Raw genomic sequence first — 25,821 nt, 5'->3', positions numbered from 1 at the left:
GTGACTTTTGCAATTGCTTCATTAAAGTGCCTTTATCTTTTGACCCACAACGATTTTCTTCCATCTTATTTTCTCCCCCCCACCTTGTTATGCTGAGGAGGGGAGTGATAGAGCGGCTTGGTGGGCACCTGGTGTCCAGCCAAGGCCAACCCACCACAGTAATACAAATGCAAGTTCTGTCTTGTCTTGGCATTAATCTTAAGTCATTCACCAATCTCATTTCCTAAACAGAACAGAGATTTTAATGAAGCATTTCAGTTTTACTTCCTCATTATTATGAGTTAAAGCATATACACGTAGATAAAATGTAAAGCTAAAATACGGTGTGTGTATGCTGACTGTGAGCAGAACCCAAACTGGTTATTCTTACTGTGGCCATCTCAGGAAGCCTGCTGTTCAGGGGTCAGGTCATCTCGGGCCAGCTCCAGAGACCTTACGAATAGATATATTCCACAAAGTATGTTCCACAGTAACTGTGCCGAACTGTGTTACAAATGTGTTTCAGTAGCACTATTAAAACATCTTGGCTTCTTCTACACTAGCCCTATTTACTGCCCTCAGGATGCTCTTAAAACATGATCCCCTAAGTGCAGTTACATTGCCTCTATTATAAGTAAAATAGATTTAATGGGAAAATAGATATCTCCCTCCAAAAGAGCCGTGCAGTGTTTTAGAGCTCCTTTTAAACTGATCTGCCAAGATGACTCATTTTGATAAAGTTTCTTTTTCCTGTTTGCTAATATTAAGACAGACACTTGGGTTGCTTCATTTTGTAGCTTTTGTCTCTGCTGTAAGTGTGTGTCTTCCCAAAGAGGGAGAAAAAAGAACAAAGAAGTGTCAATTTTGTCTTCCATGGTAGCTTACATGATAAAACTTCCTAGTAACGTTACTGATACCTGTCTATCCCATCTTTTATATCCCTTCTTGTGGCATACAGCTATGGTTTCTGCTGTTGTATATTATATGGAAATCATTGGATTAAATTCATTAAAAAGTAATGGAACAGTAACCACAGGACCCATATCCTCTACTTCTCATCAGGAGTGTACCTAAGGATTAGGCAGCCTTTGCTTTCTTTTACAAGTTAATGTTTAAGAATTCCATGACAATGTCTCAGCTTCAGCAGTGGAGGAAAGGGTGCCTCCACCCAGGAAGCACGAAGCTTAGAAACACTGGCATTTCTCGGAGATGGTGGTTTAGATCCCCTCAGGCAGAAGGAGAATTGAACTTGGGCATCTCTCATTTTATGGTGAATACTAACCGCTGATCTCTTCTGATTAATATCTCCTCTTCTGGCTGTATTTTGAGAGAAGGGAATTCAGCTGTGAGGTTTTGGCGTTTTCAAAGGGGTTGGGTTTTGGGGCTTTTGTTGTTGTTGTTGCTTTGGCTTGATTTTATTTATTTATTTTACATTCTTTTTGTAAATTTCTTGGCTGTGTGTCACAAGTAGAGAATTCATCCACCTAACTCGGAACAGGCCATCTAAGCCTCACAGGGAGGTAGATTTTCCCTTGTTGTTTCTTGTTAATTTAGGAGACTTGCTATTAAGCACGCTGACTTACATGTATCCCATTCTGAGTGTCTGTCCATTCTGATGCTTGTTAAACATATCGTAGGTGTGCAATTTAAAGCTAAGATTAGGCTTCTGTTACTGAGATACGAAACTTTGTATGGCAGCACTTTATAACCTGTGTGCTTTGAGTTTAAAAAACTTGCCAGAGGTGGCATAGATGTCTTTAATGAAGCATGACACATGCATTCGTGGCTGAAACACCACAGCGCATGCCATATTGGTAGACAAAACTTCATTAATTAGCAGTTAAGGCCACTAATATGTTGTTTTGGAATCACATTGTAACCTCATTCTACAAATAGCTAAAAATAAAGTGAGCACTAGGAGCTATGGAAATCACTATTGAGTATCGTGCGTCTTTGTCACTCTTCAGCAGTCCAACTGGTGAACACTGAGATTTTCATAGCATACAAATTGCCACCTAGATATAAATCAACATTAAAAAATAGCAAAAAAAAAAGTCTATGACCTTATCTGTGCATTGTCTTACATACTTTTAGAGCTATATTTTAAAATTTCAGTGATTTTTACAACAGTTCTTATACTAGTGTTTGAAAACCTGTCTGAAAAGCAGAGTGAAGATAAGGGGAGGAGATAGGGGAGAGAGTGTATGTGGGACTGGTTGTAGCAGCTGCATGAATTGCTGAAATCAAAGATACCCTAATACAGCAGCAATAGTGAAAGGTATTGGCAAGGATATAGAATTTCTGCTGGTGATAAGGTAAACATCATAACTCTCTGTATGACAGACCCAGGGGAGGGATAAGGACATAATGAGTAAGAGCTGTCAGAGCGCTGGAAGTAAGGGATGATAATTTCAGCTACCAGTCATCTACCACCAGAATCATAAACAGTGAGATGGGGAGATAGTGAAGAGTTTTGACCATTTCATATTTACATTTAGAAGGTGTTGGATTTGGTGGTCAGCTATATTCTGCCTAAGAAAATTATCTTCCCTCAAAAAAATTTAGTTTTGCTTTCTTTGTTTCCACCCACCTTTCCTTTCTTTTTCTTCCTTCTCTCTGATGGAAAAGGAGAGGAAAAGGGAAACTTTGGGACTTTTTTTAGAGCATTCTAGAGAATTTTAGTTGAATTTTAAAGAATTCAAAAGTGATTTTTTTTTTTACAAAACCCCAAAATCTTGGAGAGAAAAGCTTTTATGGAAAATTGAAAGCAGTTTTTCAGGGGAAAGGAAGGATGTCAAGGAAGGATATGGAAAAGATAGAATTGTTGGAGGTATGTCTCACTCAAGAGAAACTCTTTTGCCCAAGACAAAAAGGAATTATCCAGAGTTCCATTTCTTCATGGAATGTAATTGCATCAGAAGGGTTCATATATTTCAGTCTTGGCACACCGTAAACCATGTGCTGAACATAATGCAACTATACTGAAAGATCTGAGTTTGTAGCACCATTTCATTTGCTGGTTGTTTAATCAAGGCTTCCACATTCATGTTGCCTACTCTGTGTTCAAGCATGTTTCTGAATAATAGGATTTTGATAGAACTGTAGTGTAGGTGGGACTTGGTAGAACTTCGGTGCTGAAAAAAAGATTTCATTTACAGCTTGACTACTGCTTTATTTGTAGGAATTTACACAGGCACAATTAAACCAGTATGAAAACATTTGTTAATATAGCTTGTCTGGTTCTAAAAGTGTATTTTCCTCTCCTGAATTCACAGAGCCTGATCTACCAGCCACTGTGTATGACCTGTATGATTCACTATACCAACCCATTAATTGGACTAGATTTAAAAGTTAGAGTGACCCAAGAGCTTTAAGAAGAGCAATGCCACCATGGGCTTTATCCTCCAACATCTCAAAATACTAGCCATAATTATACACCAACTGGAGAGGAGCTTGCTCTTTTCTCAAAATATGTATAAATGTAATTTTTCTTGCAGACTGTCTGAATAAGCTCTTGTTTTCATGCTTTAATGTTAATTAAAAATATTTCATTCCTCTCCTGCTCCTTCCAGGTAGAGAATATGGATTGGGATATCCAGACCGGAGAAGATTCCACCTTCCTCCTCGGTAAAGAATACGTATGTACAGGTAGCAAACTGAGAGGGCAAGATAGACAAAATTATCTCAGTGGTAACTATGAGAGCCTCTTTCTATGAACTTTACAGAGTACCTGAACCATGTGACTGCAGAGGAAATCACTCAAACCTGAGGCTATTCAGCTTGTTAATCACTTGTCATGTTAGGTCTAAGCTTGCTATGAGACCGAAATCCCTAAAATTTAAGTTACAGGTACCAGCTGAAGCACAGTAGCATATTAGTATACGTACAGTATACAGTATAGCTATACTATGGTGTCTATTTAACACTGGAAAGTCTGAGGTGTTTTTACAACATCGTTAGATGTTCCTGACTATAAGTTTTAAGACTTAAACTATAAGTTTTGCGTATTTTCATTATAATTGTATATATTACAAGAGTTTTCTCACCATGAATGATGTGGCATATCCATGCTGAGTTGTGGTTTGTGTCTTAATTATGGATTATATTTTTATCTGACGGGTTATACCATCGTTACTGAAACCTGTTGAAACGTTTGAAGCATGGTATCGCTGATGTACACATCACCTGCCAGTGAAACAAAGTGACCTTCCTGTAAAATGCAGTGCTTTCTTACAAGAGCCAAAAATTGCAATTATTTTTGGCGCTTTTAGTTGAACAACTTTATCTCAGCTGGCTGTGTGGAGTGAACCACGTCAGCACTGAGAAGAGAAAGAATCTGTCATGCTTTACTTCTGTAATAAATAATACCTATGAGAACTAAGTATTTTTTCCTGTCTAGTAATCTAATTTAAACACTTCAGAATTATTTCTTGAAAATGAATATATTTCACTTTGTGATTCAAGTTCAGTGATGGTTGTATTTAATTATAAAATTAATTCATTTTAAGTAGAGTTAACATAAAATAATACCAAAGAAATGTAAAATAACGGAGCATATACGGTTTTTAACAGCATCACAGGATCATATATACCATAGTAAATTGGTACTGCAGAAGACCCTCTTCAAGTCATTTCTTGTGTTTTTTAAGAAACTGGTTTAGAGATTACATCAACTTTCTTATGTCTTCCATTTCCATGCTCATTCAGTTAAAAATAATCAGAGGTACTTTATCTAATTACTGTCTTTAGGAAAAAAAAAAAGGCAGTTATGTAGAAATCCCATTTTAAATCATGAAGTGTAAAAATTGTACCAGAGGAAAGAAGTGTCAACAGCATTTATGTCACATAGAAGGAGGATGACACACTTAGAACCAAGTTTCTCTCTTTACTGATATGCATCTCAACCTGATTGAAAATTGTTTTAATCTATGTAATCTTCAACAATTTTCATGCTTTTCTTAGATTTCTAGCAAATTTTAAATGGGATTGGCTTGAGTGGATGTTTAGGGAATCGATGGGCTTTCATCTGTTTATGTGCTTTGGAATCACAGTATCTTTAGTTTTGTACTTTAGCATTTTCAGTACATGAAGTTGTATGATATACCTCCTGTATGAGGAGAGGTTATGATGAAAGAAAAATGAAAGCCTGATGTCCTGTTCCTGCTCTCAAAAAAGACAGAGCAGCAGAAAAAGAAGAAACGCAAAGATAGAGGCAAAATGTTAAGAGCAAGTTTTGAAATCTGACACAGTTTGCAGATTTTTATAAGAGCATATTTAGTTATTGAAGATGATGACTATTCCAAACAGTAAAGTCAGTGGTCAGAAACTTGGTGCACATGCTCAAAACTTTGTATTAGAACTGTAGGCCTTAGTGTTTATTATGTTGGCTAATCCACTCTTGGATTATTTTTCTTTTTTGTTTTGAGTATTATTGATTAGTGTCTTGTTAGTGTAGTACTCATAATCATCATTCTAGATTTTACTGGTACAGAAACTGTATTAGGCTTCTTATTGTATTACTGCCGGAATTATTTATTTTTATAAACATTGGAAAATTAAATTTCTATCTGAAAACTGTCTCATGATCCATACTAACAGAGAGTAGCAAACACTGTAAAACTTAATGCTTGCATTAAGGCTTGCAGAACTTAAGGTTCAAAACATAAGTGCTTATCTGGATAATTAATACATAGATCACTAAACCCAGAACACATCATTATGGTAGTTTAATTACCCGCATGATACAGATCACAAAATCTTACCCTGCAACAGGTCGTTAACTTCTAAAATTGTTTCAGTGTTGATGTTCATGTGTCTTACTTGGCTCCTCTCAATGATTTGTCTTTTACATCACACAGGTGACCCTGCTTATTACTGGAAGCGAATGAAAATGGATAAAAGAACAAGATACATGTTAATGAAAAGCTGTATGCTGAAGATCATGAAAACTTCATCAGTATTTAAAAAATGGTGGTGGGAAGATTCTAATCAGGAATTTATCATGCCTCATTTTCAGTTCCATTTTAATTTGTGTACTTTTTTTCTAGCCTATAGCTTAGAGAAGTGGATTATGAAATGCTGTGAAACAACTAATATATAATTTAGGTTCCAGCTACTATTGTTTGAAGCGCTTGACAAAAGCCTTGTCGACACAGTTACAAAAAATGAAAAATTATGTCTAAAAACTAGAGGCCAGTCCTAGGTGTTGAAAAAGGCTGCAAAAATTTAATTAATCTGATTCTGTTGTGAGAACTGTGTCTTCCATTAAAGCTTTTTGCTGTACGAGGCTGAAAGTGCCTGGTCTTGGCCAAAAAAGGGTACTTCTAAAGTGTTTACGGTCATATCACAGTTAAAAAATGTTACTTTTCTGTCACGTGGCTTACTTTCATAGTTCCTCAGCCTCAGAGAATAAGAAAAGGGTAGCTAAAACATTCCAGAAAATTATAAAATTAGTTTCTATGTAAAAAACTGCTACAGCTTTTGTTTTGGGGCCTTTCAGAGCTGAGTCAAATGCGTAGTCCTCTTCTGGAATACCTACAGTTCTCTCTCCTCCATATGTAGTGAGTCATTTATGAAACATTTAAGGTTTATGCCAGACTTCATATCTGTCTTTAGCCTTTACTTTAGGTGTCGGTGCGAGCCTTTGGCCAGTATGATTTTGGAGGAAATTCTAAGTCAAGGGGAAACTAACAGATGATTTGAATGCATTCTTTTTTTTTTCTTTTTTTTTTTTTCCCCTAAGTGGCAGTTGTTTGAAGCACACAGGGTAAAATTTTTTCCCTGTTGATATTATTGGTGCATCTTTTGCAGATATTAGTGGCACCATGATTTTGCTCCATACTGCTAAGGTGTCCCAAGTCCCAAGAGATTAATTAAATGGACAGAGTACCGGTGGGACAATTGGGTATCTCCTGTATTAATTTTTACTGGTCTATTACTCATCACACAGACTTTATTACTATTTTGGAGATATGTGTATTTTTAGAATAGTACCTAAGTACACTTTAAATGTCTTTTAGAAGTGTTTAGCATGAAGAAAAAGCATTATTTTTATATTCCAAGGAGAAAAGTTAGCTCTAATTTTGAAATCTATTTTCAGGAGTGCTATAGATATTGTACAAATTGCACTTCTCTTTATGATACAGTGTTTACTAACTTCAACTCTGTGGGTTTTAATCCATTATTGTTCAGTTAATTTGGTTTCTTAGGCCTTGTGCAGGTAACCTCTTTGAGTCAACTGTCAGTGGAACTTAGTTCCTATTCACCGTACGTGTTATGTCGAAGTGAATAGTATTGTCAGACATACATAGCTCGTTACTATAATTTCCTTGCATGTATTTTTCTCGTTGTAACTCGATAAATATATTCTTTCATGCTCTGCATATAGCAACAGTCCAGCTAAACTGTTAAATTGGTAGCAATACAGGATTTCTAGTTCTATTAGACGTTTGAGCAGACACAATTTTTACACAACACGGTGTCTGAGTTGCGTTCCAGGGATCCTGTCGTGATAGGGGCATTCCTGCTTCTTTTCTCTGTTGATTTGTCACTGCCTGTAATTGTAATATCACTTTTTTTCTCTTTTTCCCCCCAAAACCTTTTGGAATAATATGGTCTGAGTTTTATGGAAAGTTCTCTGGTTTCAGAAATCTCATAATGTATAATAGTGTATTTGAAAAGAATGTAACTGTGTGCCAGAATTTGTTGGTAATTCCCCCTTCAGGCTTTGATATGAGAAAAGATTTCTGTTGGCCTCAATAAACAAAGTTAAATACAGTTAGAGTGGGAGTTTTGCTGTGCTAGTTGTGGTATGTTATGAATTGTTGGTAATAATTACCCTGACTACTGAAAAAATGTTAGCTTCTCTGTTGAGGGTTTTTTTTTTTTCCTCCTAATGTTAGACCATAAGCAGAAGCTGCTTATTATTATTTCCAAGCCAAAAGATTTTTTTTTCCCAGCAGGAATCACAGAGTGAAAGCAGAAGCATGAAATTGAAACGCAGAGGTGCTACTTTCCTGTCTCAGTAAACTTTTTAAATTTGTCAGAGTACCATAAAGCTTATGGACTGTGGAAGAAAGTCTTCTACAAGAACATGACCTTAAAGATTCCAGTCTGATAGGGTTTCCTTAATATGTGGACTACAGGGTTACTGTGAACGGGTACAGGACAGAGGTAAAACAGATGTGTATTTGAAGTGAAGGAGCCTATGTTTGTGCAGAAAAATATTCTTGTTTTGCTCTATTGCTTACTGTATTCTCTGGACTATGCACTGGGTAACTGCCTTTCATCAAACGTTCACTGAAATTGTGGGTTTATTTATTAGCTTTATTTTTTTGCCTTCTGGAAGGGAATTCAGAGAACGTTCATTAACATCAATAACTTAGGCAACTGTGACTCAACAGAAAACATTACGTGATCATTGTGAGAGAAGAATTGACTGACAGGAAGACATTGATCAACTTTCCTCTTTTTATCTATGATGTATCCTTCATCTTACATTAGTTTGCTCATTTGTGTGACACCATCACATTGGGAATCTGAATCTGGATTGCAGAAAACACTGAAACACTAAGTTAATCTTATGATGCTGTGGGACTGTAAGTATCAAAACATACAGATTACGCCTGTTTTGTAAACCAGGAAACTACAGTTTTAATTGCTTTGCTAGCTCAGCAAGCACTGTGCTGAGGCAGAGGGGAATAGCAGTGCTAAAAAGCTCTACAAATATTTTTGTACCATGCTGTCAGGGCAGAATTGTAAGGATAATCAAACATGATATTATTTTGCAAAGATGGTCTTCAATTAAATGTTGAGGAAGAAGATAAAAATTTTATGTGTTCACATTTAAACATTGACTCAGTCTTGTCAGCTAAGCTGGGAGGCAGGCTTGGATACGTTCCTTCCCTAGGAAGGTTGATGGAAGATTCCTCTCTGATGCAGAGCCTCCTCCTTAGAGAATACCTTTTGGTGGTATAGAAGCATGGTCAGCCCAGTAAATAAGCAGAAACCTTGGCTTGTTGTGCCACAAACAATCATGCTTGAGAGTGTAGGGATACCATGATGTTTTGTGAGTCTGGCAAGGCTGCCTTCACAGATACATTTTGATGGCCTGGTAAGGTTGCTCCTGAATGCAGGTCATTCGGATTTGCTGAGTTGCTCAGGACAGGGGGCGGGGACGGTAAGTATACAAACTCCGGTGTGTCCTAGTGTCCCAGGTGCAGAGGTGTCTGACAGCCACATGGCCGGCTGCAACCTGAACGCTCTACCAGGCTCTCCTCGTGGCCCTCAAGGGGTTCGGCTGCCTGGAGCTGAGGAACCTTGGATCCAGCTGGTGTCTGAGAAAGACCTGTGTGAGCAAGCTGTGAAAAGTCTCATGGAGGCCTCTGCCCCTTGCCGGAAGAGCTGCATTTAAGGCCAGGTCCTTGCCTTTGGTCCTTGCCTAACCTGTGCAGGTAAGCCTGTGTCCAGTCTGCTACCTTGCTGATTCTACCTTTGCCTTGCTGATTTGGCTTCTTGCTTTGACCTGGGACATCCCTCATCACCATAGGCTTGTCCGGTGATCACAGGACTGTCGTGTGAACCTGGTTACCATCATCAGACCTGCTCTGTCCTTGTTCAGGTACTGTGGGACTGCACCCTCACCCCTGAGGTCACTGCCCTACCTGTGTTGCCGCTCAGCTGCTGGCTTGCCTTCCCTTGTGGAGCTGCTCACCCTTGCTGCTCCGTGACAGTGGCCTTTAAGGTGCCCGAAGGCACAAGGACAGCATAGGTGGTCACAAAGTTTGGCTGTAACGACCATAGTAATTGGACGGTGTCAAAACAATAGATACAGCCTGTGGGATTACTTGCTGCTGAAAACAGCTCAAAAACCTGAAAACAGCTACACCAGCAAAGTGTCTGTGCATATTTTATACAATCAGGACCTTGCATTCATTGCTTTCCTTGCAGCCGACATCCAGACCTTCAGGCTACATCCTTCAAGGTTGCCACAAATGTGAAGCTGGTTCAGAACACGGAAGCTCATTTGTTAAAGAATATGTTCTTGCAGCTGATGCTCCTAGAGCTCTGCTTGCTTGTACTGCTTTCCAAGTCCTAGGTAGGTACATTAGGTGTTAAATTTAACCTACAGGGTTATTTTTTACCTGGAAGTGTGTAGTTCTCTTAGGGCTCTGTAGCTGAGACAACACATGGTGAGTTGAAGAGCTGTCTGTAAAAGACAAAGGCAGCTGGCAGGGGATTCTGTCAGAGTACTCGCCAGCCTAAATGTGTTATTTAATCTTACTACAAAATTAAGGACTAATGTTTGGTTTTGCTTGTGCCAACTGGGAAAAGATGCCTCTATTAAAAAAACCCAACTCTACAGTCTTGGATATTTGTTTGTTCAGGTAAGGAATGAAGACCCTGATACTGTATTGAGTGCTGCTCATTGCATGAGTAGGAGGTATGGTAGCGCACAGCTGAAAACTCTCTAACACGCTTGAAGTCAGAGTGCAGGCAGGACTTCAGCCATAGTGATTTCAGGTTCTGTCTCCCATATCTCTATATATTACAAATAGGGAGGTAGACATTTAATTGGGGCCAAAGAGCCACCCAGACTGCAGAATTTCAGTCACACAGTGTTGCGTTCCATACTGGGTGTTCATATTTGATACCAAAATTATGTTTCATCAATAAGCATCGCCAAAAGACTCCCTTCTCCTCTCCTCATTATTTATGTTTGCAACTACTTCTCACCAGTCCTTCAGAGCTGAAGGACTCGATTTGCTAATCTGATACAATCACAAACCTGAAAATTACACGATCTAGGGAAGCAAGGAAGAGAAATAGGAGGGATGCATGAAACATTTTACTATTTTTAAGCTTTTATTTTTGTGTTGGTTCTTTTCGTTCTAACAGACTAACAGTCGTTAGATCAGTTACTGAATAACCTTTTATTAGTAGTCTTCACACAGCTAAGAAAGGATGTATTCAATGTTAATATATTTAATCTAGGCATGATTATTAGTATGAAATACATTGATATTTCAAATGTATTAATATTTTCCATGACAGAAGACTTAATAGGCACAGAAGCCAATCCTGGATATAAGCCCTCTGAAAATGCTTGATAAGTGAAGGCTTTTTAGTAGAGAATGGTGCCCCCTGTCTCAAAAATTAGCCAAGCATGCAGCTGGTCTTTGGACTCATTAGAGAGCAAAACTGTTCTGATATCAGATGGGATTTCTAAATATGCTGTAGGTGGCTCAAAAATGTATAAGTTTAAGCAATCATAATTTTTAGAAAAGTGATGAGAAACTTGCATGCATGTGGAAATTTTAATCAAGGTAACCTTATCAGATCCAGCTTTATTTTAGTCAAAAGTTTGTTTGTTAATGGCAGAAGCCCAGGAGGCTCTGTATTTACTTTCTGAGAATAATTTTCGTTTGTCACGATGATGCAGCTCATCTAAACGGACGTTAAGTGTATAATGTGCTGCTTTTTGATAATCATCTTCACCCTCTGGTTTAATTACCCAACAGAGCCCTTAGTCCTTATGATCTAAGTTCTGCTGGAGGGTTTTCGCTTTGAATAAAGTTTACCCAGGTTTGAGGCATGCTGGTGATAAAGCTAGACCTTTTGTTATGTAATATGCATATGAAAGATCGCTGCATTTAAATGTAGTGATAAGGCTGACAGAATCTTAACCATCTTTGGGCAAATTGCAATACTCTCTTTAACAAAACCTTCATTTTGTAAGTGTGATTTAATTTCTACTCTACCTTCCCTATGCGGAGGGGAGATTCCACATAGGAGCAAATAGGAGAGGTTCAAAAAAATCCTCTAGTGATGTTGCATTTCCAAACAAAAGAGGGGCGGCAGCTACACAGTTGATGCACAGCAGCACAGAGTGTTAAGCAGGTGGATAGTGCATCTAGACCATAAGTTCTAGGTTTTAAAAATAAATCATGAACGTAGGGCTTACTGTACTTCTACCATGGTTGCAATACACTTAATGCAGTTATATATGGTTTTTTTATTGACTAATCTGCATATCTAGGCTCATTCTGCAACCGTGTGTGATGCCTGTGCAAGTCTTGACAGTGATTGCGGGTTATGCTTTACGTAAAGGTTACATTTTGAATGATTTCCTGAAGTGATCAAACAAAAGAAGTAATTAATAACCTGCAAGTTCATCCTCTTTTTGTTTTGAGGAGGGAATTGTTTTACTTCTTTGCGTTACTGATTACTATATCAATTCTTGGCAACAAATAGGGCTGTAAAGAAACTTTTGCTCCAAGCGAGTTAAAAAATACCATCAAAGAAAAAAAACCATTAAGTGCTAATAAGGAGCCAGTTTGTGTGTCCTAACACTTACTTGTTGGGAGTAGGAAAGAAATCCCAAATTTGTCATTGTGCATTTGTTTACACTAGCATGTTATTGCTTAATCAACCCACCATCCCTCTCCCTGATAAACACCCCCATCTGTCTGTAGAGAGAGCCCAACCTAGCAAGGCTGTTAGCTTGTTGTTTTGGAAAGGGGGGGGGGGGCTCTCTTCTGTTGCCTGTGATTCAGGGTTTCTAACTGCCCCCTGTCATGCTCGCTGGCAGCTACAGCTGGTGCCAGCCCACAGCATTGAGATTTGGAGAGGATAAGTGTCCAGCCTGCTGGAGAATAAGATACATTTGCCTTTCCCTGTGCTGGATATGATCTGTCGTTCGAGAGGAATAGTTTCATCCCCGAAAGGGTTGTACTTCTAGGTCTGTGAGGGTAGCATGTGTGAATTTTGCTGTAAGAGACTCTGTAGCATTTTTTCCCCCGTATGAAAAGTTTCCTTGCTATTTTTATGACTTCAGTTAAATCTCTGAAGGGCCAGAGGGAGGGGGTTTTGTCCCTTGAATTCTGTCGCTTTTAAATTGGGCCAACCAGAAAAGGAATTAAATCAGTTTAAAGGTAACTTTGCAGAAGATTAAGAGGATATGAGGCTAGAATTGCTTGAAAAATAGAAATGAAGGGCTATGTTTTATCTTAGATGGCTTGTGCAACTGACTTCAGATTAACTGTACCCTTTTAGACGTGTTAGGCTGACGGTGCTGGGAAATTAGCCCAGGCCTTCTGACTTCTGGTAGCTTTCCTGACTGTTGGACTACAGACTTGCGTGACAGATTGCATCCAGCACAGTAGGCTGTAGAAAGTAGTTAATGGAAAATGGAGTGCTTTGATGTTCACTTCTGGTGGGCCGATCCTCTGGTTTAAAGGCTAAACATCTATTGTCCTCAGTAGGAGTTTTCTTTACAAAAAACTTCCACAAAATCTATAATTTCCCATTTTGTTTTCTGAGGCTGTGGTTTGCTCTATTTCTACATTCAGTAGCCAGCAAATATTTTCAAGAGTGATTTGTAATTTTCCAGTCTCTAACTTCAGATGCCACAGACAGGACCTTATTTCTCAGAAACTGCTGAGCATCTGTCCTCTTCGGCTAAAGCAGATGTCTCTAAAGTATTTCCATTAAAGCACCAGAAACGAAGGCACCTAAACACACTGCCTACTTTCCTGGAAAATGGGGCTAAGCACTGCGGATACACCTTAGAAAACAGGCTCAGCTACAATTAAAATGGGATGGGGGGAGGGTGAGGAGAGTGAGAGCAAATACAGTAACAGCCTATGATTAGAAATCTCAACAATGACAGTGAGTTCTGTTTAATTTCTAACTGCTTAAAAGCAGGCCTGGGGAAATGCTCTGCTTAGAAATGTCACGGAAAGTGCAGCTGGTCCATGGGCTTTATCTTGAAAAGCAAAGGATCTTTCCCATTTTGCAGTTACACTGCCATTTACTGGGCCATACCACTAGCAATTTGCAACAATGGGAGGGAAAAAAGCTGCCATTTGACCTAGAATGCAATTTTCAACTAATTAATAAAGTGACCATTAGTGCCCGAGGGGATAATAACAGGAATAAGAACAAATTACTATGGGGTGCAAAGGAGGCTTGGGCATTGTATTGCAAATTTCTTATGGCACTATTCTTCTTTTTTTTCTCACTAATACTTTTAAAGTGCCCCCACTCAACACTTGCTCCTTGTAGGACCCTTGCAAACCACATAAGAATTAGCCCTTCAAAGATCAATCAGGATCTAATTGTTGTTAACAAAGTGCCACCTGGAGAGAAATGTTACAATATACCTTCATTACAAAGCATTCAATCTCTCTCAGCTCACAAGTCCTGGCTACAGTACAGACAAAAAGAAGCGGTTGCTAGCATTAAGATCAGGCACCTGCAATTGCTTGTAAAACACTGCCAGTTCCTGCACAAATATGCTCCTAACATTGCATGAGCCTCCTTAGAACTGCTCTGTTTATGCTTCCTCAAAGCAGATTTTGCTGGGGTCTCCCTACTTGCAACGCTTTAACATATCACTGAAGCCCTCAGATCGCTGGGGACATTGGGCAAAGCAACCACACCATTTTCTGTGCGCTTTCATAGGCTCCAGAATCTGCTCTCAGTAGGATTTTTTCTGCATTTTGTGGCCCCTGCTCTCTACGCCCCAACGGCAAATGTTCGGGAAACCCCCAGTGAACTGACTTTTAATGCCCTGGTTTCGTTTCTCTGCCCTGTCAGAGATTTTACTTGTAGGTGTAGCACATCTGCTGTAGGTCTGGCCTGTGCTACTACTTTGCAGCTGCGATGGTTAAAATTCAAGACAAGGCTTGTATTGCCCGGTGTCTGCCACTTAATTCATGGACACTTTTGGGGCTGCATGTCCACAGACATTTAAGTCAGCTGTTGCCTGTCCTGAAGGTTTCCCGTGGACTGCTATAATGGACTGCTTTATAGCAAATGGAAAACTACTGTCCGCAGCCTTGCTTTGCTCATGCCTTGTTTACAAAGTCAGGGAGTTGGCTTGACTGAAAGCTAACCTGCTGAAGAAACTAAAAATAAATACTAGTTTTTGTTCAGTTACTTGATCCCTCTGCTCTGGCTGCACAAAAACTTAATGCCAGCGCAAAGGGAGGGGTGGAAACTAGTAGGTGGGAGCAGGTGAGGGAACATGGGACCTTCCCATTAGTGGAAGGACTTGCTCCACGTTAAGGTGAACCCAGCCTCTCTTCCCAAAAGCATTTGTAAAAACTTTTTTTTTTTTTTTTTTTTAATAGTGGGAGATACAGAATCTTAGAATAGCCCAGGTTGGAAGGGGCCTTGAAAAGTCACCTGGCCCAAATTTTCATGGGAAAGGGAGCCTAGATAATCTCATCTAGCGCCCTGCCCAATCACACCTTGAAAACCTCCACTGATGAGGACCCTACCATGTTCCTGGGCAGGTCGTTCCAGTGAATGATTGTTCTCACTGTAAAAATTTCCTTCTTCAGCAATATGAAACCTCTTCCAGTGCAGCTTGTACCCATTGCCCCTTACCTTCTCCACGTGGCTCCTTGTGAAGAGAGAGCTTCCATCCTCTCTTTGTAGCTGCCCTTTAAGTACTGGAATACTGTAATGCGGTTCCCCCTGTGCCTTCTCTTCTGGATGGAGAAAAGAGGTAAGTCCTTCAGCTTTTCCTTGTAGTGCTGCTTCTCCAGCCCTTTTATGACCTGCATGACCTCCTTTGGATGCTGTCCAGTCTGTCAGTGTCTTTCTTGAATTGTGGGGACCAGAACTGGACACAGTACTCCAGGTGTGCCCTGATGAGTGCCAAGCAGTGTCGGATGATCATGTCTATCTCTACTAGCAATGCACCTGCAGATGCAGCCCAGGAACTGATTCGCCTTGTTGCTGCAGTGGCATACTGCTGACTCCTGTCCAGCTTGTTGTCCATCAGGACCCCCAGGTCCTTTTTGCAAGGCTGCTCCACAGCCACACAGTTCCTGGCCTGTACCGGGCGCTTTGGCTATGCTGTCCCAGCTGCAGGACTTTGCTCTTGTCTTTGTTAAGCTTCATGCTGTGCTTGCCAGCCCACTCTTCCAGCCTGTCCAGGTCTTTCTGTAAGATGTCTCTCCTTTCTGACATGTCCATCTCACCACCCAGTTTAGTGTCATCAGCAATATAGATTAACCTTTGACAAGTGGGTGCCTTAATTGTGGATGATGGCTGCAGTGAGTCAGAATGAAGGCAGCAAACAGGAGAGAGAGGTATTGTCTTTATTTCAATAAACATGAATGTCCTGCACATTCTGAGGATCAGGAATTTGGAGAGTGAGGGAGAGGTGGAAGCAATCTCCTCTCTTTCTGGTCCTTGCTCAGATTAGCCACCTGCCCAAGCCCTTATCTGTACTGCTCTGGAGAACTGAGGGAATCACTGGAAGGGAGTGCTCAGGTACCTTGGCCAGGCTGATTCGTTAAGGGATGTACATGGGGGCAGGAATCTTCTAGAGATCTAGGCAACGTTAACAGCCTTAGGCTGCTGGTTTTAGCAGGGAAATTCCCTCTGTCCAGACTGTCCTATATATACATGGGGAGAAGTGGCACGCTCGGTGCCTCTCTTGTTTGATAACTAATCCCAATGTCCTACTTGCCTCAAATTTGGGACATATGTAGTGCAAATAGAGATCCAGAAGATATTTTTTTTTCCTGATAAAGAGCACATTATACAAAACCAGAGCAATCCTTCTGGATCCTCTAAGGCTTCCGTTATTAAATGTCATTCCAAATGTCCTCAACTGGCAGATACTGGCTGTATGTGCTTACCCTGCAGTTGTGTTGTAAACAGTCAGTGTTATTGTTGCAATTAAACAGATGCTTTGCATTTTTCGTTTTGACTTTGTGTATCTTTTACATGGAAGTTGAAGGTGGTCAGAAGACTGTTGATCATAAAGGATCTGTGCTGCTTTAACCTCAGCGAAGATTTGCCGAAGAACTAACGGGGGTATTTGAAATACAGTCATTGGTGTGAATTGGGACAGCAAGACTGCACCAAATTAGTAAGTATGTACAAGCTTTGTTTATGTGTGGTGGAGGAAAGGAACAAAAGATCCCCTATGACTAGAAGAGTGTCCCTCAGACAGCACTGAAAAAGGTGGGTGTCTGACAGCACAACCCCAGACTTCCAGATTGCCTTTTTGATACACTAAAATTCATTGATGGCATGAAGCAGCCCAGAGCATAAAATGGGCACCTCTCAGCAGTCTGGCATCCTGGTACTTGAATCAAAAATGGTTCAGCTACTTGGTATTTTCAGTTTAAAAGTGTTCTTAAATGGCTTTACAAGAGCTACGGTGCTTGTGTCTAGAAGTCAGCAAGAGCACGTGCTTGGGACACCTTGCTACTTGCTACAGAAATCTGCAGTTTGTGTGTGATTGTCCACCCGCTCGTTGACATACATCGTTTGTTAGGGAGCTCTCACTGAACACAGGTTTTCAGAGTTGATGAGTATCTATTGTGGTCTGCTGTTAGAGGGTTCTGTCTAATCGGTAGGGTATGGGACAGAGTTAGGAAACCTGATTAATTCCCCTGCACATTGCTAGACCTGTCATTTGCTAACCCTTGGTTAAAGTTGTTGGTAAAACTTGAGCTTGGTCAAGATATTCCAATGCCTTGTGACACCATTGTCACCTGCTAGAGCACAGCCAGCCATCTTTAGAAGTCTGTGTGAAGCTTAGATCCATTGGGCACAGATTGCTGTAGTGGGTGGCCACTAAATGTGTGGAATATTACCCCTGATAACTCTGTAGCGCTGAGGCCACATATTGAGATGTGTGAAACTGGAAACCACTTGAAAAAATATCAGCAATTGACTCCCTGAGCTGCTTTTTGCTAAAAGAGGGCTGATGATATTCGCGTCTCAAATTATAGCTTGAAGAAGGGCAGGAGATCCTTATGCGAATGGGCTATAGAGCTGCGCAGTATCTGGGCAAAGAATCAGAGAAGAATCTGTGTGAATAAATAGAAGGGTGTACAGGGGGTTATCCAGGCTGCAAGTCTCTGATCAAATTCATGCTTTCCGAAGAAAGGCACAAGGAACAGAGATGGAAGGGTTTGTCATCCCCAAAACAGCTTGGCAGTCCCCCAGGACTGTGGACTGGCTTCACTGGAGGGTCTGTTCTGCTGCTGACACAAGAGATGGATGTACATACAAAGTCCCATTAGCATTGAAGGGAGGTGCCTGCTAAACTTTCCCACGCGTTAGCAGAGGAAAAGACTTCTAAAGGTATCTCATGAGGTAACAGAAGGTGGTTGCTGCACGTGTTGCATTTCTTTAATATTTGCCTGCGATACAGCTGTACGCTTACATCACTTGGATGTATCTACTTGGCATCTAGCTGTCTGTCACAAAGAGGCATTCTGGAGCCGTCCAGCATGCTTTCCCATTATCATTGGTGCAAGTCTATAAATATCCAACTTGTGTGTAACCTGTTTGCATACTGATTCCCTGTGTCCCAGATCAATCTGTTGTTGATTTCCAAGGACTATAGTCTCCTTTGATTCCTAGTTTATATTGAATGCTCATCAGCAGGGATATATGCTTGGTTATTTTTTTTTCCTTCTGTGGCTGTTCTTGTGTCTTTTGTAGCAACCATTAAAGTTTATTTGTGGGCTGAGGAAAGTTATACCCTTTGTGACAATGTGTTGTGGGGCTCTGTTTAATCCTGTGGGATATTTGGGTGCATTCTGTTGTGGGAGGGATGGAAGGAGTAAAAGAAAAAGCTGTAGAAATCACTGGAACTGGAGATCTAGAGTCCTAGAGGTGGCAATCTGTTAATTAGTGTTCTTGGAGAAACCTGTCTGTGATGAAAATAAAGCCCCATCGTTAAAACCCACTGCATTTTCCTTTTCTGCCCCTGAATGTTGTTAACAATGTTGCACTCTGGTTAAGTAAAAATCTAAAACTGCAGTGAAGTGTTAGTAATCGGTTCCTGAGCAGATTCCCTAATGCTATTCACTTTTCCCTGCTAATCTTCCTGTGTGAGTTATAACAATGCAGCACCAAATGAGAAGGAAATGTCAGGTTATGTTTCAGGGCCAGCCTCCTGCCCACCCTCCATCTGTGCTGATGTCAGTGCTTATTGGAACATATGCTGCCTGTTGCTCACTGACCATCTGTTAGCTGAGCTGATGAAGTGTTCCCGTTGCTGGGACAACCCGGCCCTTGATTGCCAGTGGCACCGCAAACATTTTCCGCTCAGGTTTCACTTTTATCTGTGCTCTGGAATGGCAGCCCCTCCATGGTACGGGTTACCCCATCCCTGCCTTTTCCCTCCACTGGCAGGGGGGCACATTCAAAATTCAAGTTAAAAATGTTAGGGCAAATGTAAAAGGCTGCAGCAGAGCTGATGTGCCCGGGATAAGCTGTTGGCATTACAGGCTCAGGCTTCCCGATGGGAGCCCAGGGTCAAGGAAGCACGTCTGGTGGTGGTTAGAAAGTTTGTGTGATGAGACTGTGACTGGCATCGCACGGGAACACCTACAGCCTTGAATCAGACGTGCAAGGCTACAGGGGGATTGTTGGAGCCAAGAAAGGCGAGAGATGTGCAACTTTTCACTTGGTTAAGAGTCACTTGTTCTGTAATTGCCGTGTGTTGTAGTTGTGCCTGGCAGCCACATCTGTCAGACATAACTGAATCCAAATGTAACCATTCCTTTACGGCGCAGCCCTCGGTTTGTGGCGTGAAGGCGATGCTAAGCCGTAGCAGCGATAATAAAACCTTTTGCCCGCACGCAGCCTTTTTGCAGCCTGTCTGGTGAGCTTTCCCCCCTCTCTTAAAAATGACTACAAACGTTAATCAATCCTCTTGACAAGCCTGTGGGGCTGGCAGGTGGTGTTCCCGTTTTAAAGAGGGGGGAGCAAAGTGTGAGAGCTGGCACGAGACGCGCGGCATGCCCACCTCCCAGCCCCTGCCTGCTGGGATCACCAGACCATACTGCCCTTCCCTACACACCAAGAGCCCCGGCTCGGCCGAGGTGCCCACAGGGGCTGCATACCAGACACGAGGGCCAAGTAAACTGTGTCCTGCAGTTCTTTCCATCTTACATGTGAAGGAATAGAACAGTGTCTGATAAGCAAACTTTGTTGGTGGAGCTGACCGTGACAGCTAGGGTAAAATGTGGCCGTCTTTAGACGGATGCGGAAAGCCTGGATGCTCGGTCGTGTTAAGTGCTCTGAAGTTGTGAAATTTCTTGTCTCTCATTTTCTGTGTTGGGATTCCTCAGTGTTTTCCCTGTTGACCCTGGGGTTTTGGTCCCTGGATGACAGAAGTCACTTACATGATCCCTCAGCCTCAGGGCCAAAAGACTTCTCCCTGTGTGAAATGTCGTTCCATTTCTTTCCCATCCCTTCTGTCCAGCCTTGCCTTGTCCTGGTTTCCCAGAATCTTTTCTCAGATATGATGTCCCTTCGCAGTCACTGCATAGCAAAAGCAAACCTTTCAGCCTTTCTCTCCTCCAGCCTCTCCTTTCTGCCTCCTACCACAGTCCTCTGTCAAGCGTACCCATAGCCTGGCCAGTCAGGCATCCTCCGGCTGGCCTTTCTGCCAGCTCCCCTTGCTTCTCAACTTCCTAAAATTCTCTTTACTTCTCTCCCTTGCACAAAACCCCTCTTCCCATTTTTTAATGCATCCTGTGAGATATCTCTACCATCTTTTCATAAGGCTTAGCTGTAAGCTTTTCAGAAAAAGGGCTATTTTTCACCCTATACACCAATTATTGTTTTAATTAAATGACTGAATTGTATAATAATGCTGTGTGCTCAGAGACTACATGACGTGTGTGGTAGAGCTGGATAAGATATGATACATACTGACATAATCCTAGGTGTTAATAATAATGTACAACTTCAGCATATGTTGCTATTTCGGGATGTTCTGGCACAACGGGCTGGTTTTATTCACCCTGGGGACGAGTACATGAACAAATTACCACAAGGCCAGCAAGGGTGGGGATTTACATTGCCTCATCTGCTTTGTGGTGAGTGCCTGAGTGTTGGGTCTTATTCCGTGGCACGTGTGAGGTAGTGTGCTGTGCTTTTGTTGAGCGGCAAGCCTCTTGCCTTGCCTTTCTTGCGGTTATGATAAAAGCACTTATCTGCAGTTTATCACAATTACCACAATGGAGCCTGAGCACTCTAAATTTATATCCTCTCTCTTGTGGCAACTCGTTTGGTGCCAGTCTGCTTTTAAATCCACTTTGGTGTCCTTGTTTGTTGCCAGAATGGGGCAAATGCGCCAGTATGTAGATGAAAGTTGGGCCAAACTTTTCTCCCCTCCAAGAACATCATAGAGCTTGGGGGGTTTGCTGGCTTTACAGGCCTGGACTACTGTGCATTTTGAATCAAAACAATACAGAATTTAACACTTTGCTTGATTTTCCTTCCATGAAAAAATGTGAAGGAAATCTGGTAGCACAAGCCACCAGCTGCCCAGCCTCCAGCAGGATTTGCAGTTCCCAACTGGAAGTGCTATTTTTACGCAGGACAGGACTGCTGCAGGTTTTGTGCAGTGTTTAGACTCGGATTAAATGGTTGCACTGATTTCTACACGTAGCTGAGAAGACAGATTATAGTGTGGCTTTACTGAGTGGTATTTGAACAGTGAGAGCAGAGTTTCAAAGCTTTGAGATGCTGCCAACAAGGTGAGACGAGGCATACGCAGGTACTTTACCAGAAATTTGTAATGTCTGAGTGTTTCTAGGAGGGTGTAGCAGCTAAAGGTCGTATTGAAATTCCAAATAGCAATGCCCTTGCTGCTGTCATGGGTAGCTATGTCCTCGCTGTCATGGGTAGCTATGTCCTCATCTTAAGTGGTGGTGGAGGTCCCTGGTGCTGTGCCTGTCTACAGCACTGGAAGGCAAACTGTAGATGTTTTATTGCAAGCACGTATACAGGCTTCTGAGATGCATACACGTAGTCCTGGCTTGCAAAAAGCCAAAAGGTGGATATAAATTTCCTATTTGATGTTGCTTAGACAGGGGTATCAGAACTAGTTACAGAAGCAGTGCTGGGCTGCTGGGGAAATTACTCAGCCAGTCAATGTCTATTGATACCATTAGAGAAATACTGATTTTCACCAGCCAAGAACCTGATCTCTGCTGTGGCTGGAGTGTTAGGCGATCAGAGCTCTGCTTAATCACAGCTTTTAACACGTTTCCTTGAACCTGGATGGTTGGATCCTGTAAGAGCAACAAATACTTGCTTGCACTGCTGTGCTCTAAGGTTTGCAAAGCTGAGCCGCTGTATGTGCTTTTGTGAAGAAAAAAAAAAAAAAAAAGCAGCACATACCCGTAGCTAGGGTAGCAGGCTGCCACTAACATCAGTTGCACAAGGATTTGCTCTGCGCTGCCCGGGATCTGGAGATCACTCTCCGCACAAATTAATTAAAAGATGCCTTAGGTAGGTGTCCAGCCGGCACAGAAGGAACCCAGCTCTGTTACTAGTCTGCAATCCCCAGTTTTCCAGCTGTCACTATGTAATACGGTCTCCCCCTCACGTAATTCCTTCCTGTAGTCCAATAGAAGTCCTTTAAAGAAGAAAAAAAAAGAAAGAAAGAAGAACAACAAGCAAGTAATCCTGTCATACGATCTGCCTCAGTAGTTTGGGGCCTGTTTCTCTTTCAGGGGCTGTGAGCATGCTTTGAGGTGCACAATAGAGATGCCTTCTCCATTGACTGTGGAGCTCAATGAGCCAAACTGGGCAGCAGCCCCGGTAACAGCAGCAGCAGCAGCAGTGGTGCAGCGCAGTAATGGGCCCAACTGTTAACTGATTTAACACTCTGCCAGCTGCAGTCCCTGAGCTCAGAGAGGAGCGGCGGGCCTTTGAATATTACCTTTCAGCCAATTAGACATATGTCACTTTCATAAAACCTTTCGTGTGTGCTCCCGTCAAGGGGAGGATCTGCTGGGGAGGAGGAGGAGGGAACTGCATCACCTGCCTCCCTCCCAGAGGCACCATCCCTCCCGCGAGCAGGAATTTTTTGTGGTTTCTGGTATTATTTTCAGCACTGATGCAGGTGACTGGCAAAGGGGTATGAGGGAAAGAGTTTCAGGAGCTCTTGGAGCTCCAGGAGTTTTTCAGTCTTACAGGCTGCCGGCAGCAGGAGGTTTCTACAGCAAAGGTGGGTTTGAGTCATATAGATTGAAATTAGATCTCTTTCATCACCTGAACTCTGAGAAGGTTAGCAGCAGCATCTGAATTGGCCTGCGTTTGTTACACTTGCAAAAAAACCCAAACAACCCTGATCTCAAAGAAACTTTGGTGAAGTAAACAAGCATGCAGATGCTGGAGGACTGGTGTTGAATGTAAAATTTTTTGCCCAGCAATCAATTTCACAAAAAAGTACATGTAAAATCATTCCTACTGAGCTGCACCTCAGGGAATGCTCTGCAGGCTGTGTGCTTTGTCCAGAGGAGCAGCAGCAGCAGCCGTATCACTGAGGCAGCAGAGGTCTGGGGTACCCACCGCAGCTGCTCCACAGTCAGTGTCCTTAAGGGTGGGAAGCACATAGGAAATGAACGTTATGGATTTCAGATTATTTTCAGAATCGGTGAGGAAGAAAAAAGTGTTTATGTTCATCATGGAAGAGATACACCACTTTTTATTCCTTCAGATTGATTGGATATTTTATTTCTGTAAGGTTGAAATTCTGATTTCAGTCATGTCAGTTTCTTCATGGTTTTTATATTAAAATACACGAAAATGCAATATTAAAAGACATATTCAATCACGGTAAAATATGGCAGATTATGATAAGTTTTTAAAATAAAGTATTTAGTATAACATGTTTAAAATTAAATATTTTGATTACAAAAGTCAATTCACTTTAGTAATAAGTGAATTGAAGCTAAGAAGTTGAGCCAAAATGAACAAAATTAAAAGGATGAGATAAAGGGGTTTTATTCATAGCAATGTAAAAATCAAAGCATCCCGGGATGGGGGGTAACAAACAGAAAAACAATTATTTTAAAATCCTGACCTAAAGCTTTCAGGCTGGCACTTGTTGCTGACACCGGTGGTGAGCAGAGAGGAGGGATGTAGACCTGGGTGAAGGCTGCTTGGTTTTCCCACTGGAGGTGAGAGACCTGCACAGGTTTTAGACACTACCAGACATGGACAGCAAAGTGTGTGTGACGTGCAAGAAAAGAGGGGGCTGGGTAATGGCTATCGCTTCCGTAGCTGGGGAGAGGAGCGCTGGAACTGGGTTAGTCAGCTAGGCTGGTCTCTGAATAACTGCGATTGATGTATTCAGTTTTGGCTTTCCCAAGTTTATTCTGGGTTTTCCTCCTCAGTCTCTACAGTCATCTTCCCAGGAAGAGGTTCTTTGATTTAGAGTTTCGGTGCTTGGTAATTGGGAAGTTGTGCTTGTCAAAGGCGATGAGGCAAGACGTACTTTGGGGGGAGGATAATGCTGGATCTAAATGTGCAGGAGCAGTCTTCAGGTATCCCGTCCTTTTCACACCTGAGGCTTGAGTTTAGTTTTTGAAAAAGAAACTCTCTTTTCCAGAAAACTCTTCCCTTGCAGTGTTTTGACCAGCTTCAGGCAGTGATGACAGCATTATGGATTGGTCACATGTAAGCTGAAATGAGATGCTATTTGGAAGATCCCAGGGTTGTAGCCAGACAAATACTTTAAGCCAGCATAAGTTGTCAGTGTTGATAAAAGCAGTAGTTCCACGCTTCCTCCGCTTCTGGCTGCTTGTTCTCGCCCTTGTACTATTCTCTTCCTTTCACCATACTTTTCCTAGCCTAATAGTGAACTGGAGCAGATTCAGCTGGAGTTGGGAGAGAGGGGGTGGGGTATAGCTGGATCTGTTTTCCCCAGTCTAGTTCATTGCATGACTACGCAAACCCTTGTGTCAGTAGGCAGGACACGATACCAGCAAGGATGGAGTCGAGCAGCCAGGGCAAGGAGAGAGCAGGACCACTCTTTTTCTGTGTTAGCACTAGCTTATTGTCTCCACTGAAGTCTATTTTCTTATTTAATAAGGACAGTTTGCCCATTTTTAGCAGCTGGATCACCTGCTGAAAGAAGCCACTTGAGCAGATCTTACAAAGTGCAACTTGAGTGTCTGGTCCAGCCAGCAGCTGGGGAGCCAAGGTCAGGCGTTCCTCTTGCTGATGGTTCCTGTGGTCAAAATTCTTACGAAGCTCCATGCAGATGTTGTTGCCTCTAGACTTTGTTCAGATGTGATAACTTTCTCAGTGGGGTAGTTCAGCGCTGGTAAGCGTGTTTTTAATGACAACCCTCACTTTATCTCAGTACATCTCAGTTTGTTGGTAAAAAAGAGACTCTGAACACAAGTAGGGAACTGATAAGTTGAAATATGCCATCAATAAACAACACACTATTTTCCCCCTCCAGAAGCATGTCAGATATTTACTTTGCAGGTTTTGTATAATATGATTATTCTCTTTTTCATCCTTTCCTGCCAAACCTTCGCTGAAGTGATCTTGCAAACTCTGTTCCTTTCCATCAGTCATTTAGTTGGTATGGCTTGGAACTTGCATATCTTTGTGCATTTGAATCCATTACTAATGCATAAGTATTCATCAGTTTGGCAGGAATGGACGTTACACATCTGTAATTCATAAGCTGCAAGACAGTTTTGGGTGATGATGATTCAGGCATCCACTGAATGTCCAAATTCCCTTTGGCATCAGTTGTCCAGCCATAACTTGTTGGATCCAGCAGAGCGGGTTCACATTGCAGGAATCATCTCCAAATTCCTGCTTAATACTTTGCATGCAGTTCATGCTGGAATAAGCAATCTTTGCATGGGGGAAGCTGGCTGGAGTCAATTTCATCCCTTTTGGCAGAGAAGGGATGATAATGGCATCAGTTGTTGCACTTTTAGGGACAAACAGATGGCATGTGAATTCTTGTAATTTCTGAAAGAAGCCTGATGAAAGCTCCCAGGGTTGTCCACACACTGAAAAGTTATATCGATA

General features: G+C 41.7%; 1 protein-coding gene across 1 annotated transcript in view; it reads left to right on the top strand.

The window, feature by feature from the left end:
* FAM120B (family with sequence similarity 120B) overlaps positions 1–7,755 on the top strand; it is a 56,943-nt gene extending 49,188 nt beyond the window's left edge. The window contains exons 10-11 of the mRNA XM_040599007.1: positions 3,552–3,606; positions 5,829–7,755. Of these exons, the coding sequence (XP_040454941.1) occupies positions 3,552–3,606; positions 5,829–5,841 (68 nt within the window). The 3' untranslated portion in view covers positions 5,842–7,755. The remainder of the gene's footprint in view (positions 1–3,551; positions 3,607–5,828) is intronic.
* The last annotated feature ends 18,066 nt before the right edge of the window (positions 7,756–25,821 follow it).

This window comes from Falco naumanni, chromosome 6 (assembly GCF_017639655.2).
Source record: "Falco naumanni isolate bFalNau1 chromosome 6, bFalNau1.pat, whole genome shotgun sequence".
Taxonomy (NCBI): Eukaryota; Metazoa; Chordata; class Aves; order Falconiformes; family Falconidae; genus Falco; species Falco naumanni.
This window is presented reverse-complemented; position numbering and strand designations above follow the sequence as displayed.